Below are 20,894 nucleotides of genomic sequence, written 5' to 3' on the forward strand. Positions count from 1 at the left end.
GAGAAGCTCTATCAGCAAAAAGATATGTGGTTATAAAGAACGAAGCACTAGGCAGCCTTTGATCTATGTACTAAAATCTTATGTTCCAATGTATGGAATGCACATAAAACTAAATTTTAATTATGCATAATTTGGCTATCCCTTAGACAGCAATCTTAGGCAGACAAACCAGGTCAGAAGAACATTTTTATGGTTGTGCCATAAACCCTGGCAAACAGGAGCTTATAATGGAAGTGTTAACACAACCTTAGCACTTCAAGTGCAAAGAGTACAATCAAATTTAAAAACAATTGCACCTTTCCCATCCATTAAGTATATTGTCAAGTTGTAGAGTCGGACTACCTATGGCTCTGCCGTAAACATTTTGTCTGGGGCTAGCCATTTGTGGCACCAGGTTGTCTGTAGTGCTGGGTTCAACAGAAGGGCAGTGCAGGAGCAGGCAGCGCTCTCCCTCGCTTTGCTGAAGATCGGGACACAGAGCTGGCTTCGGTGGGGGGAGAGGATGCAGTGATGGCTGCTGCCCCCACTCCTCTCACTCCCTTTCTCGACCCGGGAGGCGGCCCAGGCTGGACCCGCCAATAAGAGACTTGCAGATGGGGGTCAGGTGGGCCTTTTATAAAACGACTTTCAAGGAACCAGGCAGAGTGCAGTCTCGCTTTCACTTACACACTTTGATCGGACCAGCCTGGACCACGCGGCCTGGCAGAAGCTGGTGCTGTCACCACGTGTTCCCAAGAACTGCTGCTGATTTCTTTCTTTCCCTCTCTCTCTCTTTCTCTTCGTGTCCCCCTGGAGCTTGGAGCACCATCACCTGCACCGTGACCGAGCCGACTGCACGTTGCTGGATTCATGGTGGTGGTAATTAGCTGTGCCTCTACCGTTTTCTTGCTTAGGGATTCTGACTTTTCTTTCCTTTTCTCTCTATCCTGTCACTCTTATCAGTTGTTCTAAAAAATAAAGCTTAAAGATTGTACGGCATCTGACCTCGTTTGTGTCTTAATCTCGTTCTTGGGATCATTTAAGAACCCTCCCTGATACTGGATCAGGACACAAGTGTATTGCCACAAGCTGGCTGTACAACAGGAAAGTAGATAACAACATGCAAGCAAAATAAATCAGGATTAACAGATATTGTTCGTCATATATGTACCATAAGTTTTAAGAATTAAATAAAGTACCTTACACATTTTTCAGTGTTGTAACTTTTTATAAATGCTGCTGACTGTGACACTGAAGTAGTCAAGTAAGTTGTACTGCAGTATACATTTTCTTTGCACATCCCTCTCAAAGTGAATGAGGAACACTCAGTCTGAACAGTAAATTTCGTTCTTTGAGACAGTTTAGAAATGTATCCTCTCTTTCACTTGCATACATCAAAACGGTGACCTAAGTTTTTAGTTTCATGTTCTTCTGGGGTTACATCCACATTTGAAATTTGCTAGGCTTTTTTCTGAGGGTCAGATGATTTGCTACACCAGCTCCCACCCCACTGTGCTCACACACACATGCAAATATCTTTTCTTTGCATTGTTGTGATGACACTGCACTCATGTTTATAAAAAGGTGCTGAGCACCATGGTCATACATTGCACTGCTCTGCTGTGTCCTGCATATATTGCAGGATTTATCATGCCATGCACTGTTGGATCCCTATCAGAAAACCATACAATTTCAGACCACAAGTGAAACTAAATAGTTCCTATAACTTCTCCTGTTTTATTCTGTCATTATTCTTTTTGTTTGGTTTTTTTTTTTAATCTAAACAGTCCCATTTTCAAGATACTGGTAGGTGGCATGGAGAAAACACTGAAAACTTGTTATTCTTTACTGTGATTAATATAAATAGGTGTGGAGTCAGATTATGTGTGTGTTTGCCTTAAACATTTTACCTGGGGACTGTAGAGTTAGATTATGTGTGTGTTTGCCTTAAACATTTCATCTGGGGATCCCCGCCGTCCTGTGGCACCAGGTTGTCTGTGGGGTCAACAGAAAAGCCGCTTATCTAAGGCAGACCTGCCTTCGTGGGGGGGCAAGGTGGATGCAGGGGTGGCTGCTTTCCCCTCCCCACTTCTCCAAGACGGAAAACAGACACTTGCAAAAGGGGGCCTTACAGGATAAAAGAGCAGCTTCATGGAACCAGGGGGAGAGCAGTTTCTCCCACCACACACTTCGACGTGGCCTGGAAGCTGTCACTGTGTACTCCTGAGAACTGTTGCTGTGTCGATGTGGCAAACTTTTCCTTCTTGCCCTTCTCTCTCTTCTTGGACACCCCTTGGAACTTGGAGCGCCATCACCTGCACTGTGACTGAACCAACTGCACCTCGCTGGATTCGTGTTCGTGGTAGCTAGCTGCGCCTCTACTGTTTCCTTGCTTAGGGATTTCTGACCTTTTCTTTCCTTTTCTCTCTGTCCTATTGCTGCTATCAGTTGTTCTAGAAAATAAAGCTCAAAGATTGTACGGCATCTGACCCCGTTTGTGGCTTAATCTCACTCTTGGGATCATTTTAAGAACCCTCCCCGATACTGGATTGGGACAATAGGCTGCTGAAAAAATATCCTAAGTTCTTTTGTGACATTAAAACAAAGATTCTGAAGATATGAATGAAGACATGGCTCTGCAAACATTGAGCAGGATTTACAGTAATCCTATCTTCCACTCAGACAAAAGCATTGGATGGTGCAGGGCCATGGTGGAGAGCAGTAAAACTGTTATGAATTGGCCAACACTGACTGCTGATTAGTGGGTAATTATGGAGATGTGTTCTCAGCTAATCATTCATTCATCTTGAAATTTAGCTAATTGTGACTATTGAGGGAGTGTCTTTGTCTCTAGCTCACAAACTTGGGTAAAATATAAGATGTTCTATTGGTTTGTGATCATAGGGTTCCAAAATGTACTAAGGCAATTAATTGAATGGAATCATTTTCCTTCCTGTCCTGGTTTAGCCTCCCTCCCAGCCAGGTCAGCAGCTAAACTGGGCAGCTGTGATCCCAATAACCCCCAAACAGGGAAAAGGGAGAGGGAAATGAGAGACTTGCAGGTTGGAAACTAAAACAGCTTTAGTGAAACAATAATAATAAAATGAAGAGTAATGGAAGTAATAAGAAAATAATAAAATGTATCCATGTATTCAAAACAAATTCAAGCTTCCCTGATGGACATTCCTGATGCTACAGGGCACGGGTGGGGAAAGTACTGGACAGGACTAAGCAACAGGTGGGATCTGGATTCAGGAATTGGATTCAGAAACATGCAGGTAAGGTTCAGAGGAGTAAAGACAGATTGACCATTGTGATCCCTAAGCTTTTATACTGAATACAACAGGTATGGAATGGAATATTTCATTGGTCAGTTTTCAGTCCCTCCCTGCAGGTACAACCCCTTTCACCATCTCTAGGATGGTCTTGATTTGGCTAGGAATAAGTGTGAGCAATGGCCTCTCTACATACTAATATCCATTACCTAGGTGATAAACATCAGACATTATCACTTTTAGAGGGAGACACACCTGAAAAACTGTGTTGGTAAATTTCAGAAACTGCAGTTACTCAGAAGACGCTTAGCTGAAAAGTTAGAGAACTGGTTCTGCTGTAGCTCAAACCAGAACACTTCCACTCCATCTGTTAGCAGTAACAGAAAGGAAAACTTCTCTTTGGACTGGTGTTTTGGTTTCTTATCTTTCTCTAAATTGTATTGGTCTTTGACAGGTGGTGTTGGGATTGTCTACTTGTTTGTCTGTTCCTTGACTGAACTACAGGTCATGAAAGCTGATCAGCTTTTAGAAGTTATTAAGTTGTTGTGATAGAAAAGAGGTTGATTTTACAATAGATGTCCCATGTGAATTTGGAATTCATCACAGGATGGCAAAATTGTGTCATGCTTTTATCAGACCAAAGACAGACAAGCATCTTCAGCTTTTGACTTACTGAAAAAAGAATTTGAGGGGAAAGGTACCAAACTCAGAGTAAAGAGCCCAGAAAGTTGTTCATCATATTATTTGCTTTCTGACTAAGAGATAAAGCAGAAATTACAAACTAAGGAATGCATCAGGGTTTTCAGTATTTCTGTGTAAAACTTATACATACCTATACAGCAGTAACCACATGTCTGGGCAGAAGCACTTTCAGTGTCAGTTTAGAAGCCAAAGATGTCACTTATCCATACTGTTTGAATACCTGGAAAGCTTTCACGGCTAGCTCTAGGCAACCCACTCAGTACTACTAGCAAGAAACCTTATAGCTGACTGAAGGATGCAGTTTATGTGAAGACAGGTCCTGGAACTTCATGCTTAAGCCTGGCAGCTTGCTTATGCCATTGATCTGTGCAATGATGTCAGATGACTGATGTCAATCAAATGAGGTAGTTTGGACTTTGTCCTAGAAAAGACCCAACATTCCCACTACAGCAATGATTTGTGAACAGATGAAATTTAGATTGCCAAAGAAGGAAATATGACTGCTTCCAGATTTTAAGAGATTCCTTGATCACATGAAGCTCTTAGGATTGACCAGACATCAAAGCTATATCTCTTTGCCTACAGGGCTTCAAGAATGCTTAAACTGCAAATAGAAAGCTGACAGCTTCAATAACATATGGTAAAAGGTAGTCAATCTGTGGAAGGGAGGGATGGGACCTTGAAGAATTGGCATTTTCTAGCTCTCAAATGCAAAGGGCAGTAGACAGCTGCTGGCTGGCTTTTAAGTGGAAAGGTGTCACGCTCTCATGACAGTTCTGGAGTAGTAAAGAGCATAGAAATAAAGGTGTAGTCTCACATGAGTACCTCTAGTATATTATATAACTGGAGGACATGGAGGGTGTGTAAAATGTACGCATTTTCTATTTTTTCCATATTTTTGTTACTTATGTTGAAGGTAATTTGAAACTGAAGTTAGCAGGGTTCAGAAGCAGCACCATAAGATGAAAAATATCTGTAACCTTAACATCCAGTCCTACAGATCTTATGCAAGTAAAATCTATCCCAAAAAGAAGTTAATAAATATATGCTTCCTACAGTATTACTTTATCTCAAATTAAGAACATCTATTAGTTATCAACATATTACTTGAGCTATCAGAAATTCCCAGGTAATTTGCTTCTCCTTAATTCAGTGGTTCTGTGATCCCACAGAATTATGAACCAGTTTAATTACTAGCTGCTTTGGTCTTTCAAGCTTCCATCCGCTTCAGCTGTAGATTATTTTCTTCACCCTTGTCCAGTGCTTTTCAACCCTTTAACAAAACCATTCTTGAAAAATAAGTCCCTCTGCTCTGAAAAAATTATAAAAGTTAGTTGCTGCCAATGCAGAAAAATTCAAATCCTTTGTAGTCTTATACCAAGATTCTCAGTGAAATCATAGGCTTAAGAATTTGTAACATAATATAGCTGGATTCAGTGTCATACTCTAAAAATGCAGTACTAGAAGGTAGGTAGGTGGTTATGCTTCCTTGAGTACATAGTCCTCAGAAATCAACTACCTCTGCAGATAAGAACCTGCACACTTCATGACTAGAAAGTAGTTTTTAAAATGAAATAGTAAAACAAGTCTCTTGCATGTTAAGCATGCTAACAATATCTATAGAATTAGCTGAGGCTGGAAGGCTTCTCCGGAGATTATCTAGTTCAAGCCTCTACCCAAAGCAGGGTCAGCTAGAACAGATGGCTCAGGGGTGGGTTCAGCCAGGTCCTGAATATCTCTAAGGATGTAGACTCTACAACCTTCCTGGGCAACTTCTTCCAGTGTTTCACTACTGTCAAAGCAAGAAAGTTGGTGGGTTTTTTTTCTCATGTTTAGGTGAAATTTCTTATATTTCAGTCTGTGCCTCTTGCCTCTTGTCCTTTCAGTGGCCACCACTGAGACAACTTTGGCACCAATTTCTTTATTACCTCCCATTATGTATTTATACACATTGATAAGATCACCGCTAAGTCTTCTCTTCCTGAGGCTAAACAGTCCCAGCTCTTTGAGCCTCTCCTCCTGTAACAGATGCTCCTTAATCATCTTAGTGGCTCTTTGCTGGACACGTTCCAGTATGTCCATCCCTTCTTTTGCACTGGGGAGCCCAGTACTCACACAATACTGAGGAAATGTTTGTTTCATCCAGATCTGTTTGTTTTACTGGTTCCATGAAAGGAATCAATTTCCATTTTAGAGTAATTTTCAATTCCACTACTGCATACCTACCTATACCTTGGCAAGATATTGCATAGTATAATGTGTCAGTGTTGTAAGGTACACTGTATAACTCAGAGGCCATCCAGGCAAGCAGATGGCACCAAATTTGTGAAGCCAGAAACAAAAACTTGCACACTGTGTGCAGTTTTATATTTCATTTGAATTTTTCACTTTTAGGTCATCCAAAATTCCTTTTAAATTGAAACAAATGAATCTACAAGAAGGAAGTGAAGAGAAGGAGAACTTTCTATGGAGTATGTCAATCTGTAGATTAATTAATATTGATTCCATTTGAGAGCCTGCGTGTACCTGTTTTCCCACTGAGATACCCACTGTGCAATCAGTGGTAATTTAAAAATCAAATGCTCTTCTGTAGTAATTAATTTTGTCCATTTAAACAGATATAATTGATAGAGCCTGCAAATAACTTCAAAGCAGGGATTCTTAAGGGATTCTAGAGATTCAAGTCTGTGAGCCAGCGATTTGTGGTTTTTTTATTCAACAAATGGACTTCTAAATAAACTGGTTTGTGTATCAGCCTTAAATACACTATACCAGATATGATATTTAGCTTGAAATATACTACTAGACAAAGCAAATTTCTGCTGGAGCTGCTGCCAGATGGACGGCGTGTTCCCGAGAAGCGGCTGTGGCCCACTGGGGTAGTGATCTTTTTTTTCTTTTCTCCAGCTGCTACTTCTCTCTCTCTCTCTTTCTTACTTATCTTACTGCGTTTTTATATTCTTTCCTATCATTGTGGGGTGTGTGTGTCAGATTGAATCCGAGGTGTATTTAGTGACCTTGGCTGTGTTCAAGGTATCAGATTGTAATCTGACCAGACTGATATCTATTTTTGCAACTTCAGGAAGTTGCCTCTTGAAAGTGCACCTGAGCATCTGGTTTGTTATTTTGTCTGCGTCCGAACTAAACGCTGCATTTGATTTTAACCCGAGAGACCTGTTGGACTCTGAGTTGCTGTGCAGATACCAATCCACCCTCCCTCTTTGACTGTGCAGGCTGGAGAAGGTCCAAGCACTAGTGGTGTCTTGGGAGCAGGCCCTGACAGACTGATTCCCAGGCTAGGTAATTTTTTTCAAAAAGACAGACATGAACTATTACTCTCATTCTATTTTTCTGTGTTTCACTGCAAGTAAGAAGAGTTATGCCCCATCAGTGAGGAGCAGAGGACTGGGCAAGAATGAGGTCTTCAGCATAATGTAAATGATGATTAGGTACCTACATCTTTTATTAGGGCTGTTAGTGATTTGCAGGTAATGTAAAAGGTCAAAACCAAACAAAATATGTCAGCGAAGAAATGTGAGTGAAGATTTTTCTCTGCATCACTGTTATCAACAGAAGACAAAATGTGGGCATACCTCTCGTAACTGTTTCATGACTAGCTGGGATTTAGATCATGTATGTTTTGGAAAGGAACATTGAAATTTCACCTTGTAAGCTACTTGAGTTCCTCACTGCCACCTGGTTCTCAGCGGCAGACCTCCCCAAGGACAGAGCTTGGGATATCGCCTGAGGGCCTCGTCTGTGGCACTGGGTTCAATGGAGGGGAGGTGCAGGAGTAAGCACCGCTCTCCAGGAGTTAATGAACTACGGTAGATGCGTGGAGTATGTAGGTATGGAGGAAAAGTTACAAGCCTCAGTTCTGTGGGCTGGGGCAGGGAGAAATTTTGCAGCCTCAGTTGTGGTATGAGGGTATGGGAAAAGGGGTTCCTCGAGAACTGATGGATGGCCTCCCCTTACCCAAACTGAAATTATTAATAGAAATGTGGAACCCATTGGACAAGAACCCCTCTACAGAGAAGGAAACACCTACAACCCCTTTAGAGGTGGGGGCAGCTGATCCTTCTACCGCTGCTGGTGAAGCTACCAAATCCCAGTGGTCAGAAAACTGTGTGCGCCGCTTTAGCTGAGCCGAAAGGTGGCCAGTGGGCTTATTTTAGAAGGCTCACTGAAAGCAAACAAGGGGCTCTATTAGTTACATTTCCACTTGGGCCCTTCAAAACACGGACAAATTTTTGGGTTGATACGGGGGCTTATTTCAACCCCCCTACAGTTCTCCAGTTTGGCCAGTTATGAAACCAAATGGGAAGTGGAGACTCACAGTTGACTGTAGACGCTTGAATGCAGGCACTAGCCCTTTGATGGCAGCAGTGCCAAATATAGCAGACTTGATTTCAATCATGCAGGAATAGTCTCATACCATTCTTGCCACCATTGATGTGAAAGACATGTTTTTCATGGTACCTATACAAGAAAGTGATCAGGGTCAGTTTGCCTTTTCTTGGGGGGGGGGCTTCTGTTTACATTCACATGCCTGCCCCAGGGTTATCAACACTCACCCATCCTGGCACATTATGCATTGGCCTAGGCCCTATCAGAAGTCACTCCTGAAGAGGGAGTAAGAATATATCAGTATATTGATGATATACTGATAGGTGGATCTGATACCACTGCTGTGGGAGAAGCCCAAAAGAGAATTACAGCCAGCCTGGAAGGGTTGGGACTCTAGATTCCCTGGGAGAAGGTGCAGCTTCCCTCCACAAAAGTGGAATTTTTAGGTATATGGTGGAAGGGGGGACACACACACGTATTCTCCCTGAAACCTTAACAATTTTAGAACAAATTAAAATACCAGAAAAAAAAAAAAGGGAATTGCAACATGTCCTTGGTCTGCTGACATTTTGGAGGAAGCACATCCCTAACTTCTCCATCCTAGCCTGACCTTTATGCGACCTGAGCAGAAAGAGGGTTGCCTGGGATTGCACCCCAGTACATGAAGAGACTTTAAAATTACTGATTTTTGAGGCTGAAGTGTATCAAGCCATAGGGCCGATACATTCTACTGATCCTTTTCAAATAGAATGGGGGTTTGCAATTAATGGATTAATTAATTAATGCATTTATATGTGGCAGCAAGGACCGGGGGATCCAACCTGCCCCATTGGTTTTTTTCCACTTAGTTTCAAGGACGCAGAGAAACAGTGCTCCACTTGGGAGAAGGGACTTCTTGTGGTTTGTCTTGCCCCACAGAGGGCTAAACAAACCATTCACCAACAACCAAAAATTTTGAGGGGGCCTTTTAAGGTTTTAAAACCTGTGATAGTTGACACACTGCCCGCGCTGGGAGGTGTACAGCAGGAGACTGTGAGGAGGTGGTATGCTCAATTGGAACATTTTAACAATATATACACAATAAAGGAGGGTAGCCCCAAACTGCTTCAAATACAGGAGGAATTCTCTGTGTCCCCAAATGAAAACACCCCTCCATCTTATATCAAGGAAGCCCCTACATTTAATTCAGATTTAAGAAAAGTTTGGTTTACAGATGCGTCCTCCTGTAGGGAAGGAAAGTTATAGAAGTACCAGGTAGTAGCTCTTCATGTAGACTCAGAGGAGCACCTTCCTTAATGGAAGGTGAAGGCAGCATGCAGGTTGGTGAGCTGATGTCAGTTTGGAGCTTAATCACAAAGGAAACAGACCATACTGGCCCTATATATATTTACACTGACTCTTATGCAGTATTCAAAGGTTGTACAGAATGGCTCCCCTCCTGGGAACAAAACCAGTGGGAGGTGAACCGAGGGCCTGTATGGCAGAAGGAAAGGTGGGAGGAAATCCCGAAGGCTGCAAAAAAAAGGTCTATATTCGTGGGGTGGGTGGCTGCCCACCAAGGGGGAGACCATCCAGCCCACATTTTAAATAATCAGGTAGATTCACTCACTCACATAGCCACTCTGGCTGGGGGAGAAAAGGAAGAAAAATGGGAATGTTTATTAGAGTGGCTGCATATTAAATGTGGCCACTCAGGGACCAGAGATCTGGTAAGGGAGGCTGGCAGCAGAGGATGGCCTGTGACATGAGAAACATGTAGTACCATAATCTCGACTTGTGGCATGTGTTGCACAAGACTGGGTAAGCAGCCCCTGCAAGACCCACCCCCGTCCACCTGCAAGATGGAAGGGGATTATGGGAGACCTGGCAGGTCGATTATATAGGGCCATTTTGAAAATCAGGAGGAAAACAATATGTACTGGTTGGGGTAGAGGTGATATCAGGACTTGTTCAGGCTGAGGCACTAACACGAGCCACCAGGGAGAACACTGTAAAGAGGCTGAAGCTATGCTTCAGCTTCCTCCTCAAGCCTATGTCAATTCAGTCAAACAATGGTAACTACTTTACTGCTGGGGTGGAGCAGGAGTGGGCAAAACCGGAAGGAATTCGGTGGATATTCCACAAACCTTACTATCCCCAGGCCGGTAGGGTAGTAGAACGTACAAAGGGACTTGTAGTACACACACTTGACCTCATGAGTCTGGGTGGCCAGAACAGCACCTGGACTCTGTGGCCAGAGTAAACAGCTGTTAGAGAATGAATGGATGCCCTAAAATCACTGCTTTTTGCCCAACCCCTACCCCCCCCCCCCCCCCCCACACTTATTGCCTGGGGGGAAGGAGCAGAAGGAACCCCCTATTCAACTGAAATATTGTCCAGGACAGCCCGTGCTGGTGAACCTACCAAATATTGGACAGGTACCCCTTATTTTAAAAACCTCACTTAATCTGTATGCATGGGTAGCCACTGATGCCCATGGAAAGGACTATAAAATAAATACACGGTGGATTGTTCCTTGTTTTAAAAATCGGTCCTGTCTTGGAATGAGTTTTCTTTTTCTTTCTTTTTATCAGTAAACAAACAAACAAAAAAGCAACAACAAAAATCTTGATGATCATCAATGGAGCCACGTGGACCAAGGATATGTCCTGACACGCCCTGCTATAACCTCCGCCACTGAAGATGGGCTGAGATCTTTTCCCACAACTGTTGATTTTGTCTTGGGTTTGTTAAGACTAATGTGGCTACTTTCACTATACCTGTATTGAGATTTTTTTTTTTTTTTTGCCACAACTGTTGATTTTGTGTTTGTGTTTAATATGGTTGATGTGGCTACTTTCACTATACTTGTATAACAGATTTTGGGTTTCCCTAAGTTGAATATATCCTTTCATAAGGAAGGAAATATTCCTCTGTTAATCTTCTCTGTTAATGCTATTATTGCTCCTCAGGAAGAGAGGTCTAGACCCGCCGATCTTGACTGCAAGCAAGAAAGTGGATACAGTTGGCCTTCTGGGCTGTGAGCGCACATTGCCGGCTCATGTCAAGCTTCTCATCAACCAGCATCCCCCAAGTCCTTCTCTGCAGGGCTGCTCTCAATCACATCATCCCCCATCATGCACTGAAATTGGGGATTGCCCCGACCCAGGTGTAGAACCTTGCTCTTGGCCTTGTTGAACCTCATGAAGTTTGCACACGCCTGCTTCTCCAACCTGTCCACGTCCCTCTGGATAACATCCCATCCTTCTGGTGTGACAACTGCACCGCTCAGCTTGGTGTCATCTCAGGGTGCACTCGATATCGCTGTCTATGTCATCGATTAAGATCTTGAATAGCCCTGGTCCCAGTACAGACCCCTGAGGGACACCACTTGCCACGGATCTCCATCTGGACACTTTAGCTTAAATAAAAACCTGCCACTTTTTGTAACAGTAGCGACTTCTTGCACCACTGAAGCGGCTGGGCCCCGCCCCGCCCGCCAAGTCCCGCCCGGGCCGCGTCGCGGGGGGGAACGGAAAGCTCCGGCCCGGGTTTCCCGGCGTCCCGGTGTCTGAGCGCCATCCGGGGGGGAAGAGTTTAGGCGGCAGCAACCCAGGGAGGGATGAGGAAGGTGGGGGTGCGGTAGTTGTTTCTCCGAGTGTCTCTGCTCCTCGGCCCCGGCCCCTGCTTGCCGCTGCCCCCCCCGGCGCCGCCCGCGTTCCGCTTTCTGTAAGAGCCGCCGCGCTGCTGGGCTTGGCGTTTGGAACTGGGTTTGAGTGTGTCCTGCGGGAGGGGGGTCCCGCCGGCCCGAGGGGGCTGGGGTCCCGCCGGCAGGACGTAGGCTTGTCCTTAAGCCGGCCCCGCCTCAGCGTTAGGCGGCTGCGGGTTTGGCTTCGCTTCAGGTGTTCTGGAAAATACATGGAAAGTAGGGGAAAAGGAGGTGTATCACCCCGGAGGAGCCATAATGCTTGATACTGATTTCTGTATAACTGCAGGTGTAGGTTAGGTTTCTGGTGAAATTTGTTTTCCTATCGTAGCAACCTGAACTTTTTCCTAGAGGAAGCTGGTGGGGAATCCCAGCATGCTGTGTGTTTGCCTTGGTGCTCAGATGCCTCTCTCTGTTGCATGCTGTACATCTTTTTGAATCAGCAGCTAGATTTTGGTTTGTCTGTTTTATAGTTAATGTCACAAAGGACACCTTGTGTTTCTTCACACACTACTTATTATAATTAATGTTCTGGTAATTGTGTCTGGAAAGCTGTAAGCATTAGCTTGTCTCAGGGGTCTGTACTAATAAGAATGCAAAAGAATTCTTTAATGGCAAATTTGGAAATATACAACATTTTCAATTCTTAAGTGGCTTGTTTGAATTATATTAATGAGTCATAGGAAAATGAGCCCTTGTATAGGGTTGGCGAGAAGAGTGTTGGAATTTGAGAGATATTTGTACAACTGTTTTGGAGACCTCCTGTGTTGGAGGCAGAATGATCTCCCCACACAACATATTTATATGCTCATTGGGAAGAACTTTGCAAGTATGACAATAATGTACTTGAATCCTGTCTGCTATAATTCACATCCATTTCTCTTCACAACTGTAAATGGTTTGGGTAACAGCTTATTTCCGTTTTCTTTAAAGTTGGCTCTTATGTTTGGTTTTGGGTTTTTTGGGCAGTGAGGGGAATTTTTGTTCTTATTAAATCAGGTCTCCTCTTTTTTAACTTAAGCATTTCCAGTCACTTTAATCTTTTCCTGTATATTTTGCATTTAAGCTCTGATCATTCTTGATCCTTTGGACTCATTCCAATTAGTTCCATATACTTGACTTGATTTGAAGGGCAGTATTCAAAATTGTATAGAGTCCTCCAGCTGAATTCTAAGCAGTAGTGAGTAGTGTGAAAGATTTACATGCTATCAAAGCTTTATTTCTGTTTGCGCATCCTGGTATGGACGGAATGCTTACTCTTGGAGTATGAAGTGGAACAGAAGCTGAATATGCTGAGTCTTTTCTGCACAACTATAATCTAGTAGTTGTTCCCCCTCCAGTCAATTATTTCTGCCTAAATAGAAAAACTTGCATTTGTTCCTGTTTTATGGTTTTTTAGGTTTTCGGGTTGTTTTTTTTAAAAACAAACAAAACCCCACACTTTCTCTGATAATTAAAGACTGGATTAGAATTCAGAATTTTCTTCCATCATGTTTTCATTTTGTTGCAGTATTCTGCCATCTCTGTTATTATTAAACATAATCTTTACTTCAACATTAATTTAAACTAGACTTATGAGGGTCCTCTTTACGTCTTTAGTGATTTTCATTACGTTTTGACTGTCCTTTTCTGCATGACCTTGAAGCCAAGATGAAAAGTAGTGTCAATTTAATATAAATGGTACTGATGTCGCAAACTACATCCTTATCACATAGGGAAGTAAGTTTTCTAATTCTAATTAGGACAAGCCTGTGTACTTCCAAGGCTGGCAGGAGACAATATTCTGAACTTGACTTTTGCTCTTTGATTTTTAGCACCAGTATGTTTATTCCTTAGATGTGCAAGGCACAGAGCACCCTGAAATAGATGTGTAGAAGTCTGTGCTTAGTAAAGAGGATTTGAAAATGTATTTGGGCCACACGATAATGCCCATCCTAGCTCCTTTCTCTTTCCCCTGCATCCCCTAAGTTTACCTTATCTGAGCCTTTAGTCTTTCACAGGGCAAGAAGACCACAGCAAAAAGCTCTACTCTGCTTTTGGCACCTTGTACTACTGAGTATTTTCCTCGTTCACCAGACAGAACCTTTAAAAAATTTATAAGTTAAATACAAAATCCCTTGTGTAATATGCCACAGCTGTCTCTTACTTCGAACTTTTTTTCTTTGCATGTCACTATACTGTTTGAGCATTTTCCTGATGTGTAAATTAGGTACGTATGACAGTATGTTAACTAAAATTCATCGATCTTTGCAGTTCTTTCCCAGGAGGTTTTCCTTCCCTGCTAATGGAGTCTTCCTTGAGCTGTACAGAAACTTCTAGCATAGCAGGGAAGCTTTTCTCATTTTCTCAGCCTAACTGTCTCTAGCTTCATGGTAGCACAAACTAGAAAGCATTTGGTATCACATACTTATTGTCTCTTAACTCCTTGCCTCCACATGATGTGACAACAACTGGGAGGAAACGTCTCCTAAGAGTGTTGTGTTTTCTTGTATCTTCAAAAAAAGAGGCTGAAACTGAGTAGCTGTTAAAATTCTACAGAAGAAAAGAATAGGAAAAAAAAGTTGACTTTCTCAACTGCTTGATAGCATTGCTAAGTCCTACCTGAACAATTTCAGTTGGATTAGGTAGTGCCTCAGTGTAGTGACAACTGCATCTAAGGTGTACATCCAAGTGTTATTTAATAAGGCCTACAATTATATAGGAACATATCTTTTAGAGGTGACTAGCTTTCTTTCCGTTAAGCTTTAGAAAAATCTTGATTTACCAGATACTTTCAGTCTTTTGTGCATATGTCTTGAATGTCATTGTAACTTGTTTTAAATTGCAGTATGCTTTTACTCTTCACAATGGCTTTGAATGTACTTCTCAGATATTTCTGAATTTTTAGAAACTAGGAACACTAACTCTTAGTGAAGAGACAGGGCTTTTAGAGACTTTGAGTAAATTAGTTTTTATTCTGCTGGTATGTAGAAAGGATATACAACTTGTGGTATTTTGCTTCTACAGCTGACAACTTGTTAGTAGAAATGTATCATGTATTTCAAAGTTAGTACAAGTCCTAACTATTATGCTGTTGTTTCAAAGTCTGCTACCTCTAGCTGGGTTTTTGTTTGTTTGTTTGTTTTTCCTTATAGCAGTATATAGGTAATACCATAGAAGTATTTTGATTCTCCTGTTCTTACTGCTCTTGTGGACTGAAATACATAATCTGTTTTACATGCTGCAATTTAGGAAGGATGTGACCAATTGAAGTTAGTCCAGAGACTATTAAAACACTCAATTAGTTCTTTTTCTTTCTTCCTTTTTTCTTCTGTCTTTTTTTTTCCTTTTTGGTATTAAGGTGGACCTAAAAGAATACTTGGGAAAACCAGAATTCTCCTTAAAAAAAAAATAAATAAAGAGGACAGAGAAGAGACTCTAAATATATAAAATTGTGACAGAGAACACTTTGTTATTTTCCATGTTCACTGGGGAAAAGATGAAGCAAATACCTTTGTAGTAAAGAAAGGCTCAGCTGAGGGCAAGGAAAAATAGCTTCTTAAGAGGGGCGATGTATTGGAGTGGGAACCCCTGTTGAAGGAGGTTCCTTAACCTCAGCTAAGTTGTTAAGATCACTATGGAGGCTGTTTAGACATGAGTGGCTTCACAGTGGAAGGCTCGGTCCTTTGTAGCTGTTACCATTATTATTTTTGTAACTTTTCATGGACTTGGGCACTTGCAAATTATTGTTTTTTGTTTGCAGGTAATTATGCCTTAGCTGAGACATGGTAGCTTGCCCAAGTGTGTTTTGTCTGTTGAAAATTCAAGGAAAATTAAAATTGACTGTGTAATTATTTTGTCTGAGACAAAAATATTCATTATGGTGAATTATTATAAGGACTCTTATGATGACTTCAGACTATACTCGTGGTTAGGTTTCACAACTCTGGTATTGTAGCTCTGTGGTGAGATAGTGAACATAGCCTGTGTTTGTTCTTGGTTTTAGGGGTTATCCCTGTTCTCATTGTGGTTTATGGTTAGTGTGTGCCTCTTCTTGGCTAGTTCTAGTATTTCCCATTTTGAGATAAGGTAAAAATTTTTGCACTACTGTTTCTTCTGGATAGAGTTGATAAGATGCAGACATGTGAGTAGTAACTTTATACTTAGTTTCAATGTATTATTAATTTTTATTTCTCACTAACACTGCGTTCACTTAATTTTCATTTCTGAAGCCCAAGCATGCCTCTTCCTCTCATCTTCATAAATATTTCGTCTGGGAGTTAGAGTTACTGCTGTAGGATACAAATTTACTACAGTAAGTTTCTTGTGGGTTTTTTAAGAATAGGCTTTATTTGTATATAACCTAAATATCATAATGTAGCCAAACTGTATATGTTTTAAAGTAACATGCAGGACTAAACAATATCTGTGCTGCAGCACAGGTGATTTAAATTTATTTCTTCTGAAAAATAGTTTCTTATTGTCATGTAACTTAACAAGTGATTACTCTGTTATCAGGAAAGCATTTTAAGCTAAGTTAAATCAGGAGTATCGTAATATAGATGCTTTTGATCTCTTATATAGAAAATGAGGCAAACTTAGGCAATTACATATTAATATAGGCTTAAATCATACTCTCTATTTTGTTTTAGGGACCTGTGGGATTTAAGAATATCTCTCCTAAGAAAACTTGCTGCTTCTACAGCCTTCCATCTTACTGTGCAATTGATGGTTTCACTTGAAATACCAGTCTGAAGAAACTTAACAGTGGGCGAGGTATAATAGATTTTAAAAAATGTTAAAAGTTCAGCATTGTGTAACAAGTGACAGGATGCCCAAGAAAAAGCCATATATTTGTGACATTTGCTATAAACAGTTTGAAACTCCATCAAAATTAGCTAGGCATTATCTGATACATACTGGTCAAAAGCCATTTGAATGTCATGTATGCCATAAAGCCTTCAGGCAGCTAGTCCACCTGGAGAGGCATCAGTTAACCCATAATCTGCCTTTTAAGTGTATTGTTTGTCATAGAAACTTCAAAAACTTAATCACTTTCTTAAAGCATCAGCAGCTTCATAATGAAAATTGTCAGAATGATACCAAGCAAGCAGAAAACTCGGTGAACTTTGAGCAAGACAGGGTCACTTATGGCATATTTCGGTGTTCTACATGCTGGAAATATTTTACAACTGAAGAGAGGTGGATGCTGCATCGGTGCCCGAAGGTGGATCATCTACATGGTGCCAGAAGGAGAAAGAAAACTCACACTTGTGAGTCATGTAAGAAGACATTTCCATCAAGATCTAAGCTAGAAAGACACTTCCTTATTCACACTGGCCAGAAGCCTTTTAAGTGTTCTTCATGTGGTAAATCTTTCAGACAGTCAACACACTTGAAAATCCATCAGCTCACACACACAGAAGAAAGGCCTTTTCAGTGCTGCTTTTGTCAGAAGCGGTTTAAAATACAGAGCAAACTCATGAAGCACACACAGCTCCATACCAGAAATAAGACTTTCCCCAATATTTTATACAAAGCAAAGGCTCTTAAGTATCCCAGGCTACAGAACCTGTTGGAAGGAAAGGGGGATAGTTTTGAGAATGCTGACAGTTACAAGGCAGAGGAGAATGACCCACGTGATGTTCACTCCATTTATATTGTACCCTTTCAGTGCCCAGCATGTGAACAGTGTTTTGAAACGGAGCATGTTCTAAACTTGCACAAGTGTTACTTGGGAGCTGGCAAAAGTTCAAATAATGGTGCAACAGCATGCAGTCATACCGTCAGCATGAAAAATAAGATTCTGGGGAAGCTGAAGCGTACTGGAGGAAAGGCAACAGATTTTTCTCTGTTTGACAGAAAAAAAGTAAAATCAGGTCACCTTAAAAGCCCTGACCTGGTTGCAGCTAGAGATCAGCGTTCTAATCAGCATGCTTCCACTAAACCTTTCAAGGATTGCTATAGCAAGCTTGACATGCACAAGGCACTTAGTAATCGGATGAAAAGAACATTTGCTGTGCCATTACCTTTGCAAGAGCACCTGCAACCTCACGACTTTGGAATTAATTTAAAAGGTATGTGTACTGGTAAAAGAACGTTAAACATCGATGATTCACTGCATAATAAAGATGACTCTATTCATGGTTCATCAGATGATGGTTTCTTTGATAACCCAGAAGTACTTCACTATGCTTTTTCTGCTCCTGCTAAAAATCTACATAACAGACACAAAGTGTGTAAATGTGACAGATGTGAAAAAATCTTTCCGTCTTCATCCAAACTTCAAAGACATTATCTTACACACACGGGACAGAAGCCCTTTGGCTGTAATGTTTGTGGGAAGACATTTAGACAGGCAGCTCACTTAAAAAGACATCAGCTCACCCATGCTGAAAAGAGACCCCATAAAAGCCCTGTTTGCCAGGTAGAATTTGAAAACCTGAACAAACTTTTCAGTCCTCAGGGAAATCATGTTGAATTTAAGTCTTTTCAGCCTGTGGGTTATTCAGGTTATTCTCAAACACCTTCACAGACGTCTGGCTTTCAAGAATTTGAGCTGATTCAGTCAAACCAAGTGACTGAGATCAAAGTTGAAAATGAAGCAGGGGACTTTGTTGTTGACACCAGCAGTAGAAACACACAGACATATTTGTGTAGTAAATTGTTGGAAACAGAGCAAAACTGTTACAGCTATTGGCATGATTTTTCTGAAGGTACTGGTAAAAGTGAAGTTGTTAATAAATTGTATCAATGCAGTATCTGTTTTAAAAGTTTTAAATCGCCTTCTAAGCTTGAAAGACATTACCTTATGCATGCTGGACAGAAGCCATTTGAATGTTCAGTTTGTGGTAAAAATTTCAGACAGGCCCCACATTTGAAAAGACATCACCTTATTCACTTTAAAGAGAGCTTAAAGCTGAGTTCCGCTGAGCAACAACCAGACAATAAATCATTTTTATCAAAACTGGATAATGCCCTATGAAATTATACAACCAAAACTTTTAATACATAATTATTAAAAGGCTTATGTTAGATCAAACACTTGACTGAAGGGGATTATCTTTTTCTGTTATGGAGATGACTTGGTGAAGAGTTAATTTGCTGACTTCAGAACTGTCTACTTGATATAATTTGAGATGAAAGTGAGATATGTTTAAAACAAAACAAAAAAATGCAACAAATGCCACATTGCATTTCTTTCTCTAAATTAATTTATGAATACACAATCTTACTGTATTAATAATGTTTCAGCCATCTGCAGTGAACCATGAACTGGATATTTAAAAATAATACCTTTTCCCATGTAGTATTTTATGACATGCTGTCCAGTGATAACTATCAGAAAAGTAAAGATAAAAAGGTACTTTTCATAACGCAGAAAAAAATGGTCCTTTTACTTTTTTTTCTGGCTCACTGGATGTTGCAAACAAAGGATGCTTGCTGTATTTATTTCCTACTTTAAAAAAAGAGGTTAGATGTAACATACAAAAAGAGAAGAAAAGGAAGAAGTTTTATGAGAAAACATGTTCATGTGGCACTATAGAAGAGATAATAGAAAAAATTAAACTACTTTGCTTGGAGGTTTGTGGATGAGGAATTGGATCTTTTCCCTTTTTATAATAAAATATAAGTAAAAAGTGCTAATATAGCACGGTTTATAATTTCACTACTTCATTTCCTCCACTTCTTTGAATATACCTTGCCTTTTCTAGCTTTTTTTTTTTTAACTGACCAATTCATACAAAAGTGAACTTTTTTTCTGCAAGAAAAGAGGACAAGAAATATCATTAATATTACAAAAGGCTTACTATCTGTTCCAGTTGCCTTTCCTTTTAGTGTACATATTGCACCAGTAAAAGAAATGTTCTCTAAGATGTGATAATAACTCAGACGAGAAGTTTTGTCATGAATTCATGTTCTCATTTCATTAAATATAAGAGATTGAAAATGACTCTTAGTTCAAATTAAATAATTCTGATTTTGTATTAATAGAATCTGTAGTTACACTTTCTGATAAGTAGAGAGCTTTGCCCATTTTGCCTGTGGGATTGGTTAAAAGCATAAGTGCAGCTTTGTTCAGTATGAACAAGAATGATGGGGGTTTTTTTGTTTGGGTTTTTTTTTTCCTCTGCAAAAACTACCTTTTAGATTGTTTCCTTTGTTATACAACTTCTGAATAGTTGAAACCTGAAGTTTTTAATGTTATTTCTAAATCTAAGATACATGGCATTCTTTTCACTATTTAAATAGATCCATATTTATTTAATTAAAATGGAGGGGGTTGTGTGTGGTTTTATTTTTTTTTAATTTTTGAAGTGATTTATCTAGGTTTTGCAGTGGCGTGAGCTTTTTAGTATTCGGTATAAATGAAGTGAAAGGTGAAGGGAGTTTGTATTTTATTGCTATACACCTTCTTCTTTCCCATTTCCAGAGTGGTTAAACCCAGGAAAGATATTCAGAAGCAGTCTGCAGTTACTATGATTTTTGTATGACAGATGAATTCGGTACGTTAATGATAACTATAAGTATTGAGATTTTTTTCTCCCTATGAAATTGTTTCATATTGAAAGATAGAATACTGTATAAAATGTTTTGAAAGTGTATTGTAGAGCTCTTTTAAAATGCTTGTAATAAACTATTTTATTTATATTGTACTTCTATTGTATATTTTATGTGCAAACCAGAGCTTTGCTGTGCTACCCTTGGAATATTTGCAGAAAGCCAAAACTTGCAAAATATATACATATACATATATATATAAAGGTATTCATACATATGGCTAGGGAAAAATTAAAAAAGGAAAAAAAGGTCATCATAAACCACAGAAAAACTGTTTAATCACTTTTATAGCTGCTTCTCACTGAGTGAGATCATCTCTCATTTGTTTGATCTGCCTTTGTTACCGCACCCAGAACCAACAAGAA

At 40.4% G+C, this 20,894-nt stretch overlaps 1 protein-coding gene across 2 annotated transcripts; it reads left to right on the plus strand.

The window, feature by feature from the left end:
- Positions 1–11,959: 11,959 nt before the first annotated feature.
- On the plus strand, positions 11,960–20,677 carry ZNF770 (zinc finger protein 770). 2 transcript variants are annotated; one of them, XM_069858345.1, is made up of 3 exons: positions 11,960–12,011; positions 16,620–18,044; positions 20,402–20,673. In XM_069858345.1, exons 2-3 carry the CDS (start codon positions 16,763–16,765, stop codon positions 20,449–20,451), a joined length of 1,332 nt encoding a protein of 443 aa, XP_069714446.1. In that variant the 5' UTR covers positions 11,960–12,011; positions 16,620–16,762; the 3' UTR covers positions 20,452–20,673. The 2 variants fall into 2 exon arrangements, with proteins under 2 accessions (XP_069714446.1, XP_069714445.1); XM_069858344.1 differs by having other exon boundaries at positions 16,620–20,677.
- Positions 20,678–20,894: the final 217 nt, after the last annotated feature.

The sequence above is a fragment of the Phaenicophaeus curvirostris genome, chromosome 5 (assembly GCF_032191515.1).
Source record: "Phaenicophaeus curvirostris isolate KB17595 chromosome 5, BPBGC_Pcur_1.0, whole genome shotgun sequence".
NCBI lineage: Eukaryota > Metazoa > Chordata > Aves > Cuculiformes > Cuculidae > Phaenicophaeus > Phaenicophaeus curvirostris.

Bases quoted from the DNA above. Each gene is read 5' to 3' on its own strand.
- ZNF770 (XM_069858344.1), top strand. From the start codon at position 16,763: ATGTTAAAAGTTCAGCATTGTGTAACAAGTGACAGGATGCCCAAGAAA.